General features: G+C 29.2%; 1 protein-coding gene across 1 annotated transcript; it reads right to left on the bottom strand.

Moving 5' to 3' along the window:
* Positions 1-333: 333 nt before the first annotated feature.
* LOC135931030 (uncharacterized) lies at positions 334-23,722 on the bottom strand. The gene is made up of 20 exons (XM_065467888.1): positions 23,594-23,722; positions 23,329-23,544; positions 22,988-23,221; positions 22,885-22,942; positions 18,542-18,697; positions 17,373-17,714; positions 16,693-16,898; positions 14,749-14,835; positions 12,894-13,038; positions 11,328-11,522; positions 9,022-9,351; positions 7,889-8,899; positions 7,420-7,724; positions 6,857-6,994; positions 6,120-6,308; positions 5,206-5,387; positions 3,769-4,144; positions 2,189-2,593; positions 1,906-2,060; positions 334-653 (listed from the first exon to the last, which is right to left on the bottom strand). The coding sequence occupies exons 1-20, from the start codon at positions 23,720-23,722 to the stop codon at positions 389-391; spliced, it is 5,124 nt and encodes a 1,707-aa protein (XP_065323960.1). The 3' UTR covers positions 334-388.
* Between the last annotated feature and the right edge of the window lie 1,022 nt (positions 23,723-24,744).

The raw sequence follows: 24,744 nt of genomic DNA, 5'->3' as shown, positions 1-24,744 counted from the left end.
AAAAATATTTCAAATCACGATTTTTATCAATTTGGTTTACTCTATAAATAGTTGAAATTTTTTTGTTATCCGTCAAGGTAAGAAGCAATTTAAAATGTCAAGATTATTTTTTTTTAAAGTAATATGTCAAGTGTGTAGCTATCACTAATTTACATAAGCCTGATGCGGCCAGGGGCTAGTTAGTCTCCATGAGATGACGAGGGTATAGGTCAATAGATGATTTCATAATTTAAAATGATGCTAATTTACTAACCTGCCCCTTAATTTTAACATACCTAAAAAAAAATAATCCACTTAACAAGACACCAATATATTTATTATAGTTGTTATCGTATAAAAAGTTTTAATAAATTTAAAATATATTATGTAAGTATTTTTTGTTTTAAAATCAAAAATTTGCGAGTAAATCTGCCAAATGTTTAATCCTGTCATCTATTTGATGAGATTTTAACGTGACATGGAATTCTCGAGAAAATGCTTGAGCTAAAGTCTGGTAAAAATTCGTATGGGACGTATGATTTTGCACACTTTTCCCGACAATTTCGCTAGCTCGAAAGTGTTTGTATTGCAACAATAGAAATTTATCCATCTCTTTCGTCCATACCAATGATAGGTCCGCAGCGCTTTCCTTCTTTCCGTGAATTTGATGAGATCTATATTATATAAACTACATGGTTACATTTTTTTTATTGTTAGCGAGAGATAAAATAAATAGGTGATTGGCATTTTTTTTATGTTAACTAAAAAAAATATCAATATCTTAAATCACTTTCTTCTTCTAAATTTCAATCATGATGATTTTAAGGAATTATTTATTATTAAATAGAGAAGAAAAATTGAAACTCACATTAAAAGATTTTATAAAATTGATCAGCTTTTGCATACAAAAATAGTAACGAGTTACTTTTACCGTTACTTCGTGAATGGAAAACATGGTATACTAATAATGATATTTCCATATACGTTATTTTTTGTCAAATGGCGGAGCTTTGACCAAATCTAAAACAGCACAGCCAGGTTATCATATTAGTCATATAAATCTTTAAGTTGAGACTAACTTAGAGGACTCAAGTCAATTTATTTGGGCCAAAATTTCAAACTTATAGGTTTAAGGTGTTTAATTGTTTTTTTGGATATTACAATATTCATACTCAATTTTAAAAATTTAATCGGGTTCGGGTTGGTTTAAAAAAATTCGAATTCAGGGTTCGGGTCGGGCTCGGGCCGCTAAAAAATCACCTTGCAAACCTCTAACCACACCCATTCATAACCAAAAGAATATGCCAACAAATATTAACCAAAAAAAATACAAATGCTTAATTAATAATTGCACACGGCTAAGAGATGATAAATGGACAGACCATAAAAAAAAGATATGGTTGATTATTCGGAGACTTACGATTCAAACTCGAAAAATTATTCGCTTATTTTACCTTTACTTTAAAAATATTCTACTTTACCTAATTTATCAATTTTATATAAATATTATTAGCCATTCCTACTGCCTCACATACTGCCAAAAAATTAACTGTTCTTTCGGGGAGGGGGAGGGGGGTATTTTGCTTCCATCACTCAGAAAGTGTAGGGGCCAATGTTTCAAGAATACTACCATACTATATAAATTAAAATTAAAAGTTTTTATTGGAAATAAATGAATATTGTTGCAAAAAAAAACTGTGAACTAGCCAAGTGCATATAGGTTGCTATAAAACAATTATTTAATAAATAAACATTACCATCAAAATGTAAAAGATTTTCGCTTTAAAAAATAGGCTTAAATGGCGATGTCGTGTGCCATATGTCTTAAGAAGATGACATTAACAATAACAAAGTTAAATTGGCATAAAACCCAAAAATATTTAGTTATATTTTTTTACATTTACCGGATTTTTAAATAAAATTTACCCGATGTGGTGATGGTCAGGTTTAGTTTGATTAAAATTTTGTGTAATACCCAATTTTTCGTAATCACAATAAGGAGCGGCAAATTTGAATTTTAAAATGGACTTTTGGTTTGAACAAAATGGATCGTAGCTATCTTCGAGATCCATCGTATTCTCCTTGAATTTTGAATTTGTTTTAGTTACGATATATCTTGTAGGCCAAAAATATGATTGTTTACTTAATTATTTTTTTTGATAAAATGGGATAGGCTAATTTTAAAAATAAATAATAATTCAGAAATAACTTTAAATTTTGAATATTCCATCTGAAAGTTGGAAGCAATCGGATTGATCCCAGGGTTGGGAGGAAGATTTGATAGATCGCGGGTTTTGTTAGTATTCTCCAAGTTCAAAAACTGGTGGTTTACTGTTTTTTGATCGTTGAGTACTCGAGGCGAGTAAATATTTATTTTGACGCCAGCGTCCTCTTTCGGAGTTCGCTTCACGCTAGGCTTCAGGCCACTTAAATCAACTTTAATAACTTTGGGCAAAGACGAGTCGGGAGATTTTGCGAGAGAGGAAGAATCCTGGGTGTAAGGACGGCTGACACCACCTTGAAGAGGATAGATTCTAATCTTACGGTCGTCGTCGCCGCCAATTTTTTCAGTGCCGAAAGATGATTTAAGAGAGGAAAGTTTTAGGATCTTTGCCTGTTTTTTTTTCCAGCAATTCGAATAAGTAAAAACCATTTTAGGTCAAACTCAATTAAATGTTTTTATGAAGTTTGGGTGGGTACATGTAATAACAAATATACAAAATACATTCATAAATAAATGCATAGTTAAATTTAGTAATATTATGATTTGTTCTCGAAATGATGTTTCGTTTTCACTTTCTCTGGCAGAGTCGTTTTCTGGTTCAATTAATCATTTTCTTTTTTTTGTCAGATGGACCAATTTATATCCAAAGAATAAGTTGACCTTGAAAAGGTTAATAAGACATTTGTCACTTCACTTAAAAGACAAGGTGGACAAAATATTTTGGTTTATTTCAATTATTTGATGACATTGCTATTTTTCGTTTTTCCATTCTTTTTTCTTTCTTTTTTAAAATTTTTTCCTTTGTTATTTTTAGCTATTTAGCCGATACTTAAAAGACGGCAAAATAGTCGGCTATGACAAAGCCTTAAAGCTCTTTTGCAAATTTATGTTTATTGCATATATTTTATTATTAACAAAACCTCGTTAAACTAATTGTAATTTAAAGTAGATGATATGGCATGATGGTGCACTTAGTATATATTTAACATTTATTTAATAATGGATACGTGAAACAAATAACTACTCGCTCAAGATATAATATTTAGGAGTATTTGACTAGTCAAATACACTTTCGGTCAATTGAGCAGCTTACCAACCCTGGTATAAACTAATAACTGGTATTAGAAAAAAATAGTATTAGGCAAAATCTTTGTGAGAAACGTCAACGTGATTGTTAATGGAGATGGATGATATGATCAATCATTTCAAAACGAAAATAGTAATCAACCTGAATGATTATTTCATTTTATTGTTGGTAATGAATATTTTAAAAATGCTCATTTGGATTGACTATTTATTCGCGAGAATAAAATGATCGTTTGTTATTATTTATCTTCGATGTACAATCGGTTTATGTCATATTTTTTTTAATCGAACGTTTGTCATAATTTTTGAGAGGAGTGAGGGAAAATATTCGTTACTTATGAGAATGCACTGCTTTAAGAAGTAACGCAGTTTTTTTTTCTATTAAATTACTCTATTCATAGCACTAAAATATTGAAAAAAAATCTTCTTTACATTTAAATTATTAATTTATTATATATATATATGCAAGGTGTGCATACTTTGGATGCCATTTTATTGTCCGCTGGATTGGTTTTTCCGCTCCCAACTTCTTTTCGATTATTGTCGCAATCAATGTCAGCGTTCCTTTTAGCGATACTCACGCCCGTATTAAATTTATAAGGAAGGTTACTGGAGCGATTGGAAGGTCTTTTCGATTGGGGGATACGTCGCTTGGTGCCAGTTTTAGCGGGGAGTCTCACAATGGATATAGTTTCAAAATCGGGGTCCGAATCGTAGCATTGTGGATTTGTATCGCAATCCCGATCATCCATGTTTTCGGGGTTAAACGCTACGAGAATTTGGTCATTTTTAAGGGGAAGACTAGGTTTCTTAAGAGAGGTCAAATCGATTTCTTCGAAATCTTCGAGATTAAAACTTTTCACGATATTTTTTTATCATTTAAATATTTAAAATGTTGATAAATGAGGTGGTTAAATTTTTTATTATAATATAATCTCAATCAGAGATGCGCTACTGGTATTAACCAATCCAATACTTTTTTATCAGCTGACACCAAATTATTAGACCTTACTAAAGGTTAGCTGAATAACTTTTCGATACAATTTCACACGTAATATAAATTACTTTTTTAGAAAATTCTTATAAGGTTGCCCCTCTCGCATTTCTTTTCGCTGTTTTTTTTAAAAAAAACTGGTTTTATTACTTTTCATTCTTTTTTTCTAAGAAATAAAATTTTTTATATGTCCTTTATCTGGCAAGCCACAGGGATATAAAGTTTGGTAATTCTAGTAATGGGAAACAAGAAAAATAAATTTCCACAATATATATTTTCTTTTGATAACACAATCATGATTTTGAGCACTTTAAAAAAATTCTTTTATTTAACTCCAAAATTGATTGCCTAAAGTTCATGTATAAAATGTCAGATTTAATTTGAAAAGAAAAAATGTTTATTTGTAAAGATCTTTGATAATCAAAAGTTATTGGCCTCAGCCCGCTGGTGTACTGGTGACAAACAAAAAATTTCAGACTTCAAGCCCCCCCCCCTCAAAGAAAATATATCGAATTCAAAAGTCTATATGTATTAATTTTTTCGATAATTCAAAGACGTTTAGGAAAGAGGAAATATAATATGAAGAGAGATTTGGGGTAGGAGCCTTTAGCGATAATCTTGTCCCGCTCATATCATTTCATAAATCCTATCTCCAAGAAACAAAGGTCGTGAACCCAAATTTGGGTTCGGAAATTATAAAAATCTATTTTAGCGGATATTTTGAAAAGAGGAACTCAATCGAAACAATTTTCTGAGGGTCCATATTACATCGGGTTCGATGGGTTGCCCATAAATTGGTCTCTGTATGGTCTGTGGTCTCAAAATGCCCAAACAAAAAAAAAATTTTATTCGAGTTAACACAGCTTTGAACATAAGGTTAATAAAAACGTAAATTGTCGCGTTTTTTAAATATTTTTTTTACTGTGATAATGGAAGCGGAAAATCGTAGAATATCTTATTAAAGCTCTGACTGAGGAAATTGTTGGATTTACAACTCGCGGATAAAATACTGTGAAGCTCTTTTAGGGTACCGGAAGATAGTCTCCACAAGTTTAATCTCCGGATGATTTTTCTGTAATAATTAGGAGTTTTGATTAGGTATACCTAATTTTTTTTAAAAATAAATAGGAAAAATCATTTGTGGAGACGTAAAAAGTGAGAATAAATTTCGCGAGAAACTAAAAAAATATCCGATGGAATATAAAATAAAATGAATACTTATTCTAGCCCTATCAATTAGTGATATAGACTAGTGATCTGCATCGCAGCCCGAAATTTTTTTTAAAAAGGTTTTGCCGGCCCGGTCAGAACCCGAGATTTTTTTAAAAAAAGTTTTGCCGGCTAGGTCTGAACACGAATTTTTTTTTAAAAAAATTTACCGACCCGACCCGGCCCAAATTAATTTAAATATAGAAATTAATTTTTATAATTACTCAAAATAAAAGGCATCTGTTATATGTCGTTTAGTTCCAATAAATAAAATCAAATATTTTTATTTTACATAAAAAATTCAATATAAAATTGATAAATTTAGATATATATAAAAATATTTCAAAATCCAACCCAACCAGGCCCGGCCCGAACCTGATTATTTTAAATAGAATTAGGTTTGCAGATATCTAATATACACTCCCTCTGCGCAAGTCTCCAATGACATACAAAATATATTATAAACCTATATCTTCATCATGGACCTTTTAAACTTTCCGGGACTTTCAAAAATGTCCAATTGTTTTTTTTAAAAGATTCTGGTATAAGATAATCAACTAATGACCCAACCCATAAATTTTGACTAATGTAATATTATAAAAGTCAGGTGGTATAATATTAAGTTACCTCCAATCTCCTTAAGAATGTTCGAATTTTATCAAAGGTCAAATTATGATACATTGCGTCACACTCGTTTGTATTTTTGGGAAGGCAGTTTTGATCTTCCCTGAAAAAGGTCTCAAGAGGAATAAAAATGGCGAATATAGAAAGCAGGTCTGGTTTATCTTTCAGGATGGTAGACATTTTGTTGTAAAGCTTTGTATAAAAAAAAGGTGAATAGTATTAGTTTCCAGAGGCAATGAACCTTAGAGAAAAAAAAATCTATCATGAAGAGCCCTGCAAAAACAAGAACAGGTCCAAAATATGGCGGGGAAATTTTTGGTCCAAAATCTTATGGAATAAATATTTTGTAAAATTATTTAGTTCGGGTAGTGTCAGGGTTTCAGATATGCTTATAAAGCTCTTGTAAGTATATATCATCATGCTTTTTATTTACTATTATTATCATGCTAATGTATCTATTTTAAAAAAAACCCCTAGAAGGAGTAAAATTTGGACCATGAGCTCGTAAGATTTATTGATCCAACTCATTCCCCTCATTCATAATTAGCGCGATTTCGCGGCGAAATACACAAAATATGGTGCATTTTTGAATTCTTCACCGCTAATTCACGCTGACTGCAAATGAGGGGTTATATAACTACTAGGGTACAAAGGACCCAATAAGGTTTTTAAAATCGTTACTTTTTTCTCAAAAAAAAATAAAACTAAATTTTAAAGGGGAGGGGGGAAAGGAGAATTACCTCCAAATAGCTAGGTAGATCGTTTACATTCGGGTTGGATATTATAGCGTCGAGGAAGACTTTATATACCTCTGGACTCAAATTTTTTTTGGCTTGACTCAGGAAACATCTGGCTATCGCCATTTCATTGTCTCTTTTCTAAAATCAAATATATATTTTTTATTTTAAAAAAAATGGAAATTAAATTAGTCATTATCCGTTTTAAACTTGAGAAGGTTAAATCGGACAGATCGGATTTTAAAAAAAGCCAAATCCACGAAAATTTTTTGGTCAGAATTCGAGTCCAAAAACCAGGTTCAAAATTGACCGTTGTTTTTTTTTAAATCTGTACTCATTTATAAGATAAACCAGCGTTTCCGATTCAAGAAAAATGGCTTTTGGACCCGATTCATGGTTCCGAGTTCGAAGCCCTGCTCTAAAACTTTATAAAATTATAAAAAAAATATGAACGGTCCGGAACGTTTCAATTTTATAAACCATTTTTAAGTCCGGCCCGTTCCCCTATTTGGAATTAGTTCGCTATTTCTTTTTAATCCTTTTCCCTCGTCTTTCATTAAAATTACATTGATGGTATCTTGATGAGTCATGTTCTCCTGGCTTAGCAATGATAATGTTTGTTCCAGTTCTTTCCTCGTTCTGTTGAGTCTCCTGAATTTGACGCCGCTCAAACCTTTGGGCAAAAATCCGACCGTGCTGGAGGCCTTGAAAAGCTGGTCCAAATCGGAAGTGGGGCCCTTTTTACAACTGACGAAATCGAGATTGCGTTTGGTGGTCCTGGTAGAATCTTTGGCCATGCTTTGACGCGAATTTTCATTAAATCTCCGGCGAATATTAGAGGAAAGGATCTTGGTCGAGGGTATATTTGAAGCTAAAATTGATATGTTGGAATAAATAATATTCAAATGTAGAAAATAAGATTTAGGTTTTATTTAAAAAGAGACGAAAATATTACAAATCGATTTTAATAAAGGAATAAAATAATAACAAAAAAAAACAATTAAAAAAATATAATATATGGTTCAAAAATTTTACATTTGATGGAATCCGTTATTAGGTGTTCGATTTTACGACTCCGCAATTGTCTGGGTAACTCATTATTGGCCAATCGGTGGCCCTCAACCTCCGCTATCACACACGATTCTTCAATACCAATCTCATTTTTGTCCCGAGTCATGGCGGTATTGGTTTTCTCGCTCAAGTTATCCGACGTTATTTGATCAGGATGATCCGTATTATCGTCACTTTCGATGAAATCGGGTCTATTAAGGAAGCGAGACGATCTAAATCGCTTGTACTTGAGTCGTATAGACCTGCACAATCCGAGTTGACGCTTGTTAAGGCCGCCGGGTATTATCGCTGACGATGGCTCATTTTCCTGGTCACGAGGGTCAACATAATTTACATTATTTCGGCCCGTTTTTTCGAAACTCGCGTTTTTGCTATGTTCGCTCATATGACTATCGTCACCCAAAATGGTACCATAACCGAAATTCGTGATTGGACCATTTTTCTCAGTGGTTCGATCGAATTCTTCCGTTTCTGGTTTATTACTCTTAACATCGAGAGTTAAGAGTTTATCCCCTTCCTTCATGGTGAAAGAGAATTGCAAATCTTCGTAATTCCTGACGGATGTTAAAGCAATCTCGCTTTTAACACTATCATCAAGTAGCGTATTTACCTTTTGGAAATCGCCATAATATTTGATCAACCATTTAGGTAAATATGGTTTACAAAGGCATCTGATGTCCTCCCGTTCCAACATGCCCCACGGATTAGAGAGTAAAGATGGATCGATGTTATACACATACCGAGTTATGTTAGGAATCCTACCAGTAAGCAAATAAATTCTTATAGGACCCCCGGCTCTCATAAATTCGTTATCGAGTACGACTTTCCCATTTTTCTGAATATTCCTAAATTTTTCCAATAAAGTCTTGGCCTCTCTCTCAACTCTGCCCAATATGCTTCGGCAAGATTTGCATGGCATCACCAAATCGTGAATTGCCTGGTAATATCGGTTCCAGTGACATTTGCCGGAATTTCCTTCGTTATTTGAGTACACATAAAATAATATAATAAAAACAATGATACTAATATAATTTCGATTTCCATAATTTTGCATTCATTTCGCCATTTTATTTTAAGTCCCGAAAATTCGAATTTACCATAGGCATCGTCATTGGAGTTGGATATGGTGGAGCTTGGGGAATCGGTATTTTTATTACGATGAGTGATCGGCACTATGCTTTCGATAAACTGCATACGTTCGACTGTAATTTCATTTCCCGTGATGGCTATAACGTCATCTTTCGAAATTTTCGAGTCACCTATGGAATCATCGGGGCAAGTGATGGGCTTGACCCAATAACTTAAGGCCAGGGTCAAGAGAGTTTCCTCGCAACCTAAAAACTTGGTTCTAGATGGGGCTATAACCGCGCGCATATCGTGCTGAGAACTATATGATACTTCGGAATCTTTGAACCTCTTCAGCTTATCTGGTCAGTAATATAGAATATAATATGAGAATAATTTAATCACCTTCTTAAGAAATAATTTTTTTTATATACAATTTTTATCCGAGATGTAAATATATATATATTATAAACATTTTTGAATTGCTATCGTTTGAATAATTTTTAGAAACATGATTATTTTTAATAATATTTTTTAAAAAAATAAAATTTACTATTAAATAAAAGGTATCTAACATATATAGTATAAGCATAGGAGGATTAAAACGTTTATAATGGATTTAGCAATTACAAAGTTTTGTAACGGAATACGAGATATCACAAAAATGCTTTATTTCACATAAACATTTAGCACCCTTTAATATAAAAAAAAATTAATACTGATAACAAAAAGAAATAATGTTATTAGATTATCAATGAAGGAAATAATATTATTTTGGCTAAAATCGGTAAAATCTACTTAATGCCATATCCATGCAAATTTTAGGCTGAACTAATAGATATTAACTGAATAAATGTATTGTATAATTAAATAATACGAATCCCAAGCACAATATATGCAGGGTTGGCAAGTCGGTCAATTGACAGAAGGAGTATTTGACCTGGTCAAATATTCTAAAATGTTATTGGTGAATAACTATATTTATTTAATGAACTAATATGTATTTAAAGCATATTTATCAATCTAATTTGTTTACAAATTATTTAAAAATATATTTATATCTTCAAGGCGTCGATTTAATTATAATTTTATATAAAAATATAAAATTTTCTTATTAAAATATTAGAATTTCAATTTGAAATATATATAAAAAAAAAATTTCTTATTATTAATTTGATTGGATCTAAATATATAAAAATATATAAATTTTACTTAAGAATGGTTTGAGACAATTACTAATTGCCAATTTATATTACATTATGATTATGTACAATTATCCTAACAAGATGGGTATCCTAAATAAAGTGTAATGAACAAATATAAATATGCAAGAAAGCACTGAAAGCAGCTATTGAAGAAGTTGGATATTTGTCCGTGAGAAATTATCAATAATATATTAAATGATATTTTGGATAGAAAATTTAAAATTTTAAACTATTCATAAACATTTAGATATCTAATTGACCTTGGCTTACGTAAAAAACGAGATGCTTAATTTAGAAAACACATAATACAATCATGTCCATGATTTTGTAATTTACCAACCTAAAGAAAAATATTAAAGATAAGTTTAAAAAAGAAAACAATCCAAATACATGTGCCCTCACTGCACTGCTGATTATTTATTGGATTCCCAATATAAGGGGAGTATCTTACTTTAGTTTGATGAAGCATATGACATAATACAAAAATTAGTAGTTTCATAAAGAGATGATCATAAAAATATTTTAATTGAAATCATAAATTTCAGAAATAAAAGCGGAGTATTTAGTAGCCAAATTATGTGGAAACCAGTAAACTACATAAAAAACAATCAGATTTCGGGCTTAAGTTGTTGGAATGGACTTTGTTCACATTGAATTTAAAAGAAGTGTTTAAGAAATTCGATTGAAGATCTCGATAACCAGAAAATTGGTAGGAGTATATCATAACATAAGATTGATTAAAAAATGTTAAAGAAAATGATGAATATAAATTAGAACAAGGCTCTACCATAAAAAGCGAAACATTCATTATAGAATTTAGAAAATAATTAAATATACATACATTTTTTACTATTATATATAAAACAGAATTAATATTGTCTTAAAAAACATTTATTTGAATTTGACCATATTTGACTGGTCAACCCTGATATATAGTTGTGACTACACAAATAAAATCAAATTTGAAAAATCATGATATTAGTGATGATTCATAAAGTATAGTTATTTTTTTTTAAATTTAACGACTCCCCCAAGTTTATAAATAGTTATTCATTTTGGTGTTTCAACAACATATATTTTGGTTCAGGATCACGTTTTTTTAAAGAAAAAAAATAGGCATTATTTAAATTTACTTGTCTTCATCTTGAAAACGTCGAAATACTTGTGATCCACTTTGCTTAAAAAGCAAAAATAACTTTTAGAAAGATCCAATGTCTGTTTTTTGAAGGCAATGGTAGGCAATAGTTCAGGATATATAAGAGCTTGGCAATGGGCCATTTCCTGCATCGTTTCCAGACTGATCGGTTTCTTCCTTCTGTTTGAATCACCTAATTTTTTTTTTTAAATATTGTGTTGAAGAAAATTTTTTTAAAGGGAAGCAGAAGAGAGAATATAAAATGGCAGCCAAATGTTAGCGGAAAATTATTTCTTCAGCTGATTAGAAATTTTTTTATACCTGCCGAAATGAAATAAAGATTTTTTTTTAAAAAATACAATTTTAGACCTGTCAAATTTTTGGACTGGCTCAATGGTATATAATATTACCTATACTTGACGATTCATATAAATGTGTTCCATAAGAATCAGCTGAAAACAATCCATTTTAGTTTTTTTTTAAAAGATTGCATTGTGGTTGGAAACTCTTTAATTTTTTTATCCCCTTTTTATTATTCAATGAAAGTTCGATACTCTATAATAATATCTTGGTTTATAAAATTAACATAAAATGAACGAAGAATATAAAATTCAAAGCACCAATAGTCACATTATTCATGAATGCATCCATCAGGTTTATCATATAAATGATTTATATTATATAAACTTTTTTATATGGGAAAACTAAAGACACCAGCTGATATCTATTCAAGGACACCTAAAATAAATGGAATTTATATATGTCGTTTGGGCCATACATAATTTATAACTCTTCCCAAAATAATATAAACATATATACTCTTAGCAGAAACCAGCCGACCAACCCGAAACCCGAACTTAGAACGGACAGAAAAATTATATGATTTTAAAAAATCAGGACCGGGCTTTTAATAAGTTAATATACGGTTCATATTTTTTTAAATTTCTCTTCGAAAACGATTAGCAAAATAATTCCCAATATATAAAATTTCAAAAATTTTAGACATTGGACTGGGGCAGAAAATTAGTCAAAAAAACCGGACCATGCCAAAATATTTCGAGCCAGGCTTAAAATATTCTTTCACAAGTCTAGGCCAAGCCTGAAATTTTTCCACCTATGCAAGTCCCTGGAATACATTATATAAAGGAATAGAAAACATCAAGCAATCTAACTGTTTATTGCCCTCTCCATTATTATCTTTTGCAAAAGGTGCATATGGGTGGACGGGTAAAAAAAATTTTAAGGGTCAAAATGTATACCTCCACTTTTAAAGATACTGCTATTGTACAGCCTCTTTTAAAAAAATATCACTTCATTAGAATAGATAACTAAGGTTAGAAATATATGTGGTAAGGTTAATATATATAAGTGCTTTGTTCTAATCTTTATTAAATAGAAAGGGGGGGGGGGGAGTAAAGAAAGAAATGAAAAAGAGAGAAGAAAGATTGAATGGAAGAAATAAATATTTTTAAAAAAAGAAATGATTATGTTTAAATAATGGCTTAATAAATTGCTAATTTTCCTACAAAAATGGTGGCATAGCCCGTTTTTTTAAAAAAAATACTTTGGTCCTTGGGCTGGTGATATTTAATCGCAACTCTATCAGAATCTGTCTTGATAATTTCCATGGCATGATGCAGATTAATCGGGTTAAACAAAGAATTCGACTCGGTGACCAATGAAGCCTTGGAAAATTTATCCAATTCTTTCTAAAAAAAATTTAAATTTATTTAATAAATTTTAAAAAAAAATTGAACTGTGTTTAGATTAAGCTAAATTTGAACAAATTCCCAATCAAAGATCGCGATTAACAATTAATTAATATATATTATTAATAAAAGACCTATCAGAGACCTTCGGAGGTACCATTTACACAGCCCGGCCCAGATTTTTTTAAAAAAAATTGTATTTATTCTTAATTTTTATAGCTAACCGGCGACTTTAAAATATAAGCCCGGTCTGGGTATTTTTTTGAATAAATTCTTTCAGAACCGGCCCGAGTAGTCTCTGAGACCTATACTAAGAAACTTAAATTAATAATTGATTACAATTATTCGGAAACGGATATTTTTTTAATAAAAAATGATTGCATTGCTAAATAACTTCCTCGAGAAAATGTATTGACATAGAGGACATATATCATTATATCTAAATTCCAAAAATAAACATCTGAACCAAGGGAATTCCTATTCCTCAGACAGAATATACGAATCAATATTTTCAAATTTAACCATTGTTTCTTTTTAGGAACTCAAATATGTTTTTTCTTAGGACTAAATGTTTATTTTTTTTAAGAATATATATTATTATTTTTTAAACACTCTTATAGATATTATATATAATAGTCTTAAATAAATGATTCAATGATAAAAAAATGGAAATATAATAATTTCCTAATATATAAATATGAATGAGAAAATGAAAATAATTTGTTTTATTTTCTAAAGTGGGGTGTATAATCTTTTAATTTTTAATAAACTACCTATGATAATTCTTAAATATCAACTATATGATAAGAAATCCAAATTTATTTTTCTTCTTCTGGCAGCCTTAATTATCGATATTTTCTCATGTGACATGGGTAAAATGTCCATTTGAATTTATAGCCAGTCCGCCAATGCTGATATATTCAATCAAAATCATTTATTAATAATCTTTAGAAAAGTCAGGATATCAAGAGTTTCAACCAGGTTTACAGACCTTTTTAAAGGTTCGGTTAATAGGAGGAATGTAAAAAAACTTAAAAAAAACTGTTTGTTTTTTTTATTCAAAAACGAGGATTTAAAAAAAATGGCAAATTTCAATTTTTTTTATTTAAACTCAACAACAAAATAAGCGAAAAATATGATTGCTATAATTAAAAATTTCCAGCAAAATAATTGGTAGATAGAAAATTTGCAATAAAATTTTGGTTGATTGGATTATATTTTCCATAAGGTTATAGTATCCATCCCTGTAAACCTTTAACGTGTTTCAGTTCTATGATTAATAAAATAAGCGGTGGAGTGCCAACGTCTTTTGGCTGCTAATGGAAGTTTAAAAGGTTCCCTGGGGTCTAGAATAGGATAACCGTCTCCTCGACAGAGTGTAAAACCCATTTAAAGGGGTTGATGTCAAAAAGGGCTCCGATAAAAACCTTGCTACAAAATTTCCTAATGATTAAATCAGAAGGAAAGCCAACCTGGGTAAACCTGGAAATCGCCATTAAACGGAGAAGAAAAAGAATATCGTCTTAACAATTTGGTACAGGTTTGCGTAAGCATTTTACATATTGTCGAAAAAAAAACATATTGAAGGCAATATATTATCATTAAATATATACTCTTTACCTTTATAAATCATAAAAAATAAATCGCTTAACTACGAATATTTGAATAATAATGATTTAAATAGAATGCATGTATAATACAATATTATACTATGAATGTTCTCGCCACTTCCTTGATCGGGTAAATACATTGACTTTCACAGCTCAGTAGGTAAGTTTGAGTCAGCAATTGAACGTGCTTCAGCATTGAATAATAAAATAACAAAACATTGCAATTAAATCTGAAAAAAATACGCTTGCGAGAAATTATTTGACTTTCGATATCATCCATTGGCTAGAAAAACATTAGCCTTAAATGCCTATGCCACTTTTTTTTAAAAAAAAATTCTTTATATATCAAAGATGTGTAGGTCCTGATGATCCAAATATAAAATGTTTTAAAATTTTCATCAAGTTAAAAAAAATCCCGAGTAGGGCCTAAAAAGCCTGCCTGAGTAGGGGCTTAAACATTTTTTTTCTTGCAAAACCCATGCTAGACCGCTTTTTTTAATAAAAAAATTAATTTAAATTATATCAAATAATTAGTTGGAAAAATTTATATAATGGAGGGTTTTATTAATATATACTCTATCGGCTCCTATTTTCAATTTCTATTAAAAATAAATAAATTATGAATCTATAAACCAAGGCCAAAATCACTTCAAAATAAACAAAATTTTAAAAAATTTGGAGTCTGGACAGTAATCCACAAAAATTCAGGCTGGGCTTAATACTAAAAACATATGACATGCAAACGGATTTTATTTTCTCTCTAAAATCTTGGCAGGATTGGGTCAGTGGTGTACGTATATATATATACTAATAGATTCACGATTCATTAATTAAAATGTCCATACATGGGAATCAACTGTAGCGCTATTTTGTGGTCAGCATGCCGATTAATTGTTTTTAATGATTATACGAATGCACATTAATGTTATTTTGATCGACGTGCAAATTACGAAATGGCACTACAGCTGACTCCTATATATGGACGATTTTTAATGATTTTAAATAAATGAATCGCCAATCTAGTAGTATATATACATCAATGGGTTGGGTCTACTCAATATTAAGTCTGCAGTTAGGATTTTGTATTTTCGATCATTTGAAAGTCCAGCATTTAATTTTTTTTTTCAAAATGAGAAATATCAGCAGTATATGAAACGGAAAACGCTTCTATGATCTTTCAACTGAACCAATTTAATATACAGTGAAACTTGTCAAATTTGGGCACCATTATGAATCAAAATTTTTGCCCAACTTAAATATCTGGAAAAATTATGAAGACCTTTTAATTAATAAGAATTTGATTCAGACTCAAAATTTTGTTCAAATTAAAGTTGTCCGAATTATAAAGAGCCCAAATTAGACAAGTATTACTGTAAATTTATTTTTTATTAAAAAAAATTGCCAGTCACAGGGTTTGAGTTCGACCAGGTGTTACAAAATATTTCCTATATAAGTGAATATAAAAGGCCACCATTTTATAGTTTTTCCATATTTTACGATTGATTAATTGAAATTATATTAATTCATTTATTTAGCACGTTGGTCTACAATCCGTCCTAAAAAGAACATAAATGACATAATCGCGCAGGTTTTTTTTCACAAAAAGCTGACCAAAATCTTGTTACCCAGATAAGGATAATAAAGGGAAAGGCACTAAAAATCCCTTAGTTGTTTATATATATTAAATTTTAATATATTATATAAAATCTAACAAAAATAAATTAGAACATTTAGAACCAAATTAATTATGCAAACAGTTATATAAACATTTTTCCTGAAAGCAGATGATATTCTCTGATAATAAATGTAAAATATTTATTTGTAAAAAAAAATATGCTTGACTCAAGTGTTTTAAAAAAAATTACTTTAAAGCCAGTTTTTAGCCAGGCACTCAGAGACCTGCAGAAGTACCATTTGCATGGCCTGACCTAGATTTTTTTAAAAAAAACTAAAATACGGTCCAGCCTGTGGGGCTGGGCCTACTGGACTCTGATATATTTAAGTCAAAATTGCTTAATAAATTTTATAATCAAATTTATTGAACTTTTCTCATCTGATCTTTCAATTGACTGATTTCAATCTCGTTCAATGTATACACTGGTTTTTCGGCCTTACTATTTTCGACAGATAGATCTGTTGTTAATTGATTATTCACTTCCGCCAACGATGATTGAACGGCTCCATCTTTTTTTGTAAGGACGGCGTCGACATCTTGGAATAACTCGTTCCAGAGCCTGTTGAGCTCTTTCCCTGTATAATATACGTTTTTTATTATAGGAATGAAAATGATAAATATTAACTAAACCATTTGAAAGGAAGGACAAAAAGCTAAATTAATAAATAATTTTATTTTTAGTGTTTAAAAAAAGTTACTATTTAAACACCCCCCGTCCCATCTTTTTCAAGTTGGTAAAGTAGATGGGATTGGGAGATACTAATTAAATGGCTTGCCGGATAGCTACAGAGGTTCTCCGTGATATGGAGTTGGTTTATATATAAGGTATGAGCAAGGTCATGATTTGGGCCAGGGTGGAACCTGCAATTTTAAATAAATGGGCAATGCTCGGTTTTCAAAAATCTGGTGGGGGGGGGGAGGGATTTATTTAATGTATAGAGGTAATTCCAAAAGAATATGTTTTATTAAAGAAAAAAATGTCTCAACTGATGTTTAAGAAATTAAAGAGCCAATTTGCCAAAAATTCCTAAGAAAGGTAGGATACTAACTTGAAACTACCGTAGTTCTATCGTTCCTCGTTTCTTCCGGATCCTCCATGTAATCTTCCAGTTCTGCAATAAGATCGTAATCTTCATCTGCCCTTTCCTCGTTTCTATCACTACTTTCGCAGGACAACTCATGACCAAAGTTACTGAAGAACTTGCTAACTTCGCTGTTCTCTAACAATGTGGTGTCCGCCGATTTGTTGATACTATTTCCTTCAAGACCAATCAATTCGGTTATTGAATTGCTTGTTTTTGAGACCATGGTTTGGTCAAGCGACATGCCGACTACAGTTTCCGTCGATGTATTAATGGCATCAATTTGAGAGGTGCGATATTTGTTGGAAGCTATTATTTATTTTTTGATAAAGGATGAATAGAATAGTGTTAAATATCGTTTGTGTTGTATGATAATGTAAGTATTTTGAATAATAATATAGGAAAATTTTAAAAATAAATACTCGATTTTGAATCAATATTTTAAACCCACTTGATGGCACAATTAGTAAATTAATGCATTTGAACTATCCTTTTATGCAGTTTGATTTTTGTAAGACCCATTTTGGGGATCTTTCTGAAGCTAATCAACACAAAAAGTTAGTATATATTGGAAAGATAGTAGAAAAGTTAGAAAAACATGGGTGTAGGGTTAATATATATATTAAAAGAGGTTCAATAAAATTTGTCAGAACAGTCATAAGAGATGTTTATCATCACTCTGAATAATACGGATATTAATCATATATTTTTTTTAAACCTGAATGGGTGAAAAATAAATTGTACATGTTATTACCAAAAATAATTAATAAGCTATTGTATTTAAATTAAGGATTAGAGCATAATTTATTAAATGCTATTTTTAGATCATTTTTTTCATGGTAATCAATTCAAAATAATTCATTATAAGTATAATTGGGTAATTATTATATTTTTAGCTATATAAGCTAATTTTTAGCCGGCTAAAAAATAGGAAAGCAAGTTAGTTGCCAAAAACTATCACTTTAGTTTCGGGGCTTTTCTTACAAAAATAGTAGTTCAAATTTGGAAGGAATTAATATAAATTAAAACGTTTTAATGCTAACGGATTTTCCCCGGCAAGCGCCTGAAGATTGTGCTGGCCGGCCAACATTTCACTACCCAACTATAATTATAAGAGATTGTTTAATAGAGTTTACTTCTTCTCTTAGGTGGTAGATTTTGATCAACTTTAACATCCTGGATAAACAATTCTTCAATCATATTATCATAATCATCTGTTATGGCTTCATGCGATTGATCAGAGTATTCAGACCAATCAGAATCAGCAAATCCTTTGGCTGTTACGATAGAATCTGGCCCAATATTTTTTTTTTAAAAACTTTTATAAAAATACTGACCAGGAATACAATTAGCATTATTAAAGAAATTAGTTGTAACCTCAGTCCAAAGTTTGGGTCAATTCTTTTGATTAGTCAAAATTTAGGACAATTTTTCTACTTTAACATAAAATATATATTTGACCTATTCTCACAAATTCATGGTTAATTTTTATGACACAATTCCAAAATTTACCCAGGCCTTATCATGATAATGGTAGGTTATAAATAAATAATAATGAAATGAATAAACATAATTGAATAAAATAATGCACTGTTTGACTTGATTCCATTTTAAATAGGCCTATGTCTAAGTTTAAAAAAATCTAAATTTCGTTTTCGGTTGTAGTAAAAAAAAGGACCAAAATTTTAGTTGGGGTCATTTTTGTCAATCAAAGTTAAATATAGGCAGTAGTAGCATTTTTTTTAGGTTCCCCCAAAAATTGGGGGTATATCAAATTTTCTAGGCGTCCCCAAAAATTGGGGATATATAGAATATTTTCTAGGTGCCCCTAAATAGATGCTTTTAAGCTTATTAGATACATATATTTAAATTATGGGGGCAATAAGAAAAATAGATACTTTTAGGCTTATTAGATGCATATATTTAAATTATGAGGGCAATAAGAAAAATAGATACTTTTAAGCTTATTAGATACATATATTTAAATTATGGGGGCAATAAGAAAAATAGTTCAACATTTAACGACATGTTGTACAAAAATAATAATTTTTCCGTGGTTTTTTTATAACACTTAAAAAAATGATACCAATTAAGACATATATCACACATGACTGAAAGATCATCATTTAACAATATATGACACTAATGACATAGCCATACTTCTGCTAGTATATTTTTATATAAAATATAAAGTAATTCCCATGCTTCCTTCGTAAAATGTTTTTCAAGAATAGTAACATATACATCATCTTTGCAAATTAATATTGTTTACAAATTTTTCTATAGCCTTCAATGTACATAATTTTTTTATAACCCACAAAATTTTTTCGATTTCTGATAGTAAGACATAAGCCTTAGGTTTAATTTCTGAAAAAAATATATTAATATTTTATAGTGCTGTAAACATTTTTAAAAAAATCGAACGCGTTCGCGTTCAACGTTCATTGACAAAAATCGAACGCGTTCACGTTCAAATTCAAAAAAAGAAACGCGTTCAAGTTCATGAACGCGTTCATGCGTTCAAAATTTTATGATAAATTTTTTTTAAAATTTAATTTAATATAAATAAATGCCTTATATTTTTCAACCCAATATATTAGCCATGATAAAAAATAATAGTTTTATTTTGATAATATAATTATAAATACAATATTATAGAGCGATAAAAAAATAAATTTATAAAAAAATTTTCTTATTAATTTTTAATAATAATTGCTTTTCAAAATTTTAATCTGATAGGCATGAACGCTTGGCAGTTAATACAGCGTTAGCTATACTAAAAACTATTGAATTACCTTTTGATTTTAAAACAGTGAAATATTTATGATATTTGGGCCATGGTAATTCTAATTCATCTAATATTGAATTTTGATTTTCAGAATCGATGATGAAATATTTATATCCATGCAATTAATAAACTTTAATCTTATCTTCTCTAGCAGTAGCACGTTATGGTACGTTAATTGCAATATGAAAGAGGAAAAAGTAAAAACAGCTGATTAAAAAATATAAGACTTTTTTGTTAAAAAATTGGATTAAATATTAATTTTTCAAATAAATAAAAATATAAGACTTTTTTGTTAAAAAATGCGGATTAATATTAATTTTTCAAATAAATAAAAATAAAAAGTGTTTTTAAAATTGAACGAACGTAAAATTGAATGCGTTCATCAAAGAAAAGGAATGCGTTCACGTTCAAAGTTCGTCAAAAAAAAGGAACGCCGTTCATCACCTTTTTTCAAAAAAACGAACTTCGTTCACGAACGCGTTCATTTTGAACGCGTTCGTTTACAACACTAATATTTTATAAAAATAAATTACTGATAAGCTTATTAGATGTATCTTGTATATTTTCCGAGGACTCCTGTAAAATGCGGTTATCTATATAAAATATAGCCAATAAAAAATAAATATAAATACTTGAATTTATTTTATCTTTTAAAAAGAAATCAATGAATTCTTTCTGCGAATTTGGTGGGTATGCTATCAAATAAAATAATGTAAATAATTTTATATAAAATAAAATACCGATTTCTATATCGGTACTTTCTATATTTTTAAGAATTTTCATCAGATATTTCAATCAACAGTCATACTACAAAATATAATCCCAAAAATAAATTATCACAACGTGACAAATATAATAAAATTTATCAAAAGCTAGTATCACAAGCTCAATACATATCACATCTACCGCAAGATAAATTTGATTTCTTTGATAAACAATTTGACATTATCAAAGAATATATTCAAGATGATCGTTTATTCTTTGTGATACAATCATTGACCTCCTCTCCAAATATTATAGGTATTTTGAAATATATATAATATAATATATTTTTTCATTTTACTTTAATTATTTCAGACCTCGCTCATATCCCAACTAAATTTTCCTCAGATATGACTGCCTCTCCAAATGAGAGAGGTTTTTTTATATATATTAATATATTATAATTTTAATTTTAATTAGACTTCGCTGATGTCCCATCGAATTTTCCATATGGCTTCCTCTCCAAATAATATAGGTATTTTGAAATATATATATTATTTTATAATAATCTTTATTAAGATCCTCAAATTAATGAACTTGATATAGAAGTATTTACAATTATCTTAAGTATTTTTTTCATTTATATTTATAAATCTCTATAGATCTTAGATATGATTACTGATAGAAGCAAACAACAAAAAGAGGAAGAATGTATATATTATTTGCAATTTGCACTATTATATTTATAATATTTTCTTTTACTAATTTAGATAAAGAAAATATGGAGATTAAATTAAAGAATATCAAATTGCCAGCTAGGATGAAAAGACAGGGAAGACATAAAAATTCTGATCTTACAGTAATAGGCTTATCAAGAAAATTTCACAAAAATAAAATTGTTAAAAATATAGAAAGTACCGATATAGAAATCGTTATTTTATTTTATATAAAATTATTTACATTATTTTATTTGATAGCATACCCACCAAATTCGCAGAAAGAATTCATTGATTTCTTATTAAAAGATAAAATAAATTCAAGTATTTATATTTATTTTTTATTGGCTATATTTTTATACAGATAACCGTTACAGGAGTCCTCAGAAAATATACAAGATACATCTAATAAGCTTATCAGTAATTTATTTTTATAAAATATTAATATATTTTTTTCAGAAATTAAACCTAAGGCTTATGTCTTACTATCAGAAATCGAAAAATTTTGTGGGTTATAAAAAAGTTATGTACATTAAAGACAATAGAAAAATTTGTAAACAATGTATTAATTTGCAAGGATGATATCTTAGTTCAAACATCATTTGATATATGATGCATAGAAAATAATGATGTAGATATTACTATTCTTGAAAAACATTTTATGGAGGAAGTCTGGGAATTACTTTATATTTTATATATAAATATACTAGCAGAAGTATGGCTATGTCATGAGTGTCATATATTGTTAAATGATGATCTTTCAGTCATGTGTGATATATGTCTTAATTGATATCATTTTAGGTGTCAAAATATTTTAAAAAAACCACGGAAAAAATATTATTTTTTTACAACATGTCGTTAAATGTTTATAAGATTAATTTTATGATTTTAAATAAAAATTTTATGAATAATTTTTTTATTGCCCCCATAATTTCAATATATGTATCTAATAAGCTTAAAAGTATCTATTTGGGGGCACCTAGAAAATATTCTATATACCCCTAATTTTTGGAGGCGCCTAGAAAAAATTTGATATACCCCCAATTTTTGGGGGAACCTAGAAAAAATGCTAGAATTTTTGGGGGCACCTAGCCACTGCCTACCTGAACTTTGGGTCAATCACTAAGTCATTTGAAAAAACTAATCATATATTCAATTCACAATATAATATCTTTCATAAAAAATAAGATTTTAGAATATTTTCAAGCCTCTATATTTATTATTTTAATTAATATAATATTATATTAATAAAATATGAATCTTTAATGTTTACTATTCATAATAATATTCTCATCATTAGTCTCTATTTTCTCAGTCTCCACTATAGCATGCTTTAAAGGAATATTTCATCAAAATGTACACATAATCTTTATTACTTTAGTAATTTTGTCAATATTCAATATATCATCAAACATAGTTTTTTCACAGTGGAAATCTATATCACTTTCATCTTCAGATGGATAGTCAACATCCCCAAATTTAATGACATCAACATTATCTTTATTTTCATTTAGAGTGTTATGATTATTAATTTCATTTTGATAATGTGGTATAACAACAGGTTTATGTAAATTTGGTGGTGAAATGGGCCACATAGAAGAGCAGAGTGCCTTAAATATGGATAAATTATATTAAATATAATTTTTGAAACTTAATATAATAAAATAGTATAGAATAGATAAGTTTTTCTACATGTAAAATAATATGCTTTATTTACTCCTTTATTTTTTAATTCCCTCATTTTTAATCTTGTTATTCTGGGCTGAAAATCACTATCACAAATATGCTTGACAATATTTAAAATTTTATTTTTATATTCAGATTTTTCAATGTGAATTGTTAAATTTGAGAAATAATTATCAGAGGTACATTCTTCATCTTCATTAATATATTTTTTTAAAAACTTTTTCACTTTATCATCAGTTATAAGACACTATAATATAATATATAATGCACATTATTATTTATATATAATATTGTACTTTTAGAATGTGTTTAACATTCAAAACACTCAAATTATTTTTACTGGCAACATCTTCAAGTAAATTTTCTAACTTTTCAAATTCATCTTCGTTTAATTCAGATCTAATATCATTTATTTCTTCTGTCATTGTCAGATCAATTTCGAAACCCTATAATTATGATAAAGGGATTTTATTACAAATAACAAATTCAAAATCTAATGTAGGGTTTTGCATACATGATAGTAAAATCATTTGATCGTAAAGTTCGCCCACATTTTTGATTGGTCTATTTAATCTTTTTTAAATTTTATTTAGCGGTAAATTAAAATGATTTAAAAACATTATAACACTTAAATATTCTTTATTCATAATTGAAATTGAAATTATAGCTTGTAAATTTAAATTATTGTTTAAAATTAAAAGTAATTTAATACAAATCTCGATCTAGAAAAGGATAGAACCCTAAGAAAACTTATCTGATGGTCGTTACGCCAGAAAAAGGTTCCCGAAAAATTTATAAGAAAAATAGAGGATATGTGTATGGGCCATATAACAATTGTCCGTAGCACAACAGGAACTTCAGCAGGCTTCACAATAGCCGAGGGAGTTCATCGAGGGTCGGCTCTCAGCCCACTTCTCTTCATTTAATAGATGTATTATCACATTCTATACCTCAAAAAGTCCCGTGGAATATGATATTTGCAGATGATATTGTGATACTTGCCGATTCCAAGGATGAAATGAAAGAAAGATTTGGATAAATCTCCTAGAAAAGCACGGACTAAAAGTAAATAGAGAAAAAACTGAGTATATGGTGATAGGAGGAGATGAAACAGAGAGCATTGATATAAATGAATGACAGATATCGGCTTGAAGCTGCAAATATTTGGGCTCCACTATACAAACAAACGGCACAGTAGAGAAAGAGATAAAGAGTAAAATTAATCAAAGGTGGTTAAAGTAGAGATCTTTATCTGGAGTGCTCTTTGATAAAAAAAATCCTACACAAATTGAAGGGAAAAATTTATAGTTCCATAGTACAACCAACTATTCTATATAGTTCAGAAACATGGCCAACCAAAGAATTAGACGAGAGAAGTCTAGAAACTATGGAGATGAAAATGCTGAGGATGATTGCTTGGGTAACAAGAAAGAATAAAGTGCGCAGT

The sequence above is a fragment of the Gordionus sp. m RMFG-2023 genome, chromosome 1, assembly GCF_954871325.1.
Source record: "Gordionus sp. m RMFG-2023 chromosome 1, tfGorSpeb1-WG-v2, whole genome shotgun sequence".
Classification (NCBI taxonomy): domain Eukaryota; kingdom Metazoa; phylum Nematomorpha; class Gordioida; order Chordodea; family Parachordodidae; genus Gordionus; species Gordionus sp. m RMFG-2023.
This window is presented reverse-complemented; position numbering and strand designations above follow the sequence as displayed.

Bases quoted from the DNA above. Each gene is read 5' to 3' on its own strand.
- LOC135931030 (XM_065467888.1), bottom strand. From the start codon at position 23,722: ATGACAGAAGAAATAAATGATATTAGATCTGAATTAAACGAAGATGAA. The intron at 8,900-9,021 runs GTAAATTCGAAT...CAAATAACGAAG, and splicing joins CTCCAATGACGATGCCTATG to GAAATTCCGGCAAATGTCAC. The intron at 6,309-6,856 runs GTAATTCTCCTT...TTTTATACAAAG, and splicing joins ATCTACCTAGCTATTTGGAG to CTTTACAACAAAATGTCTAC.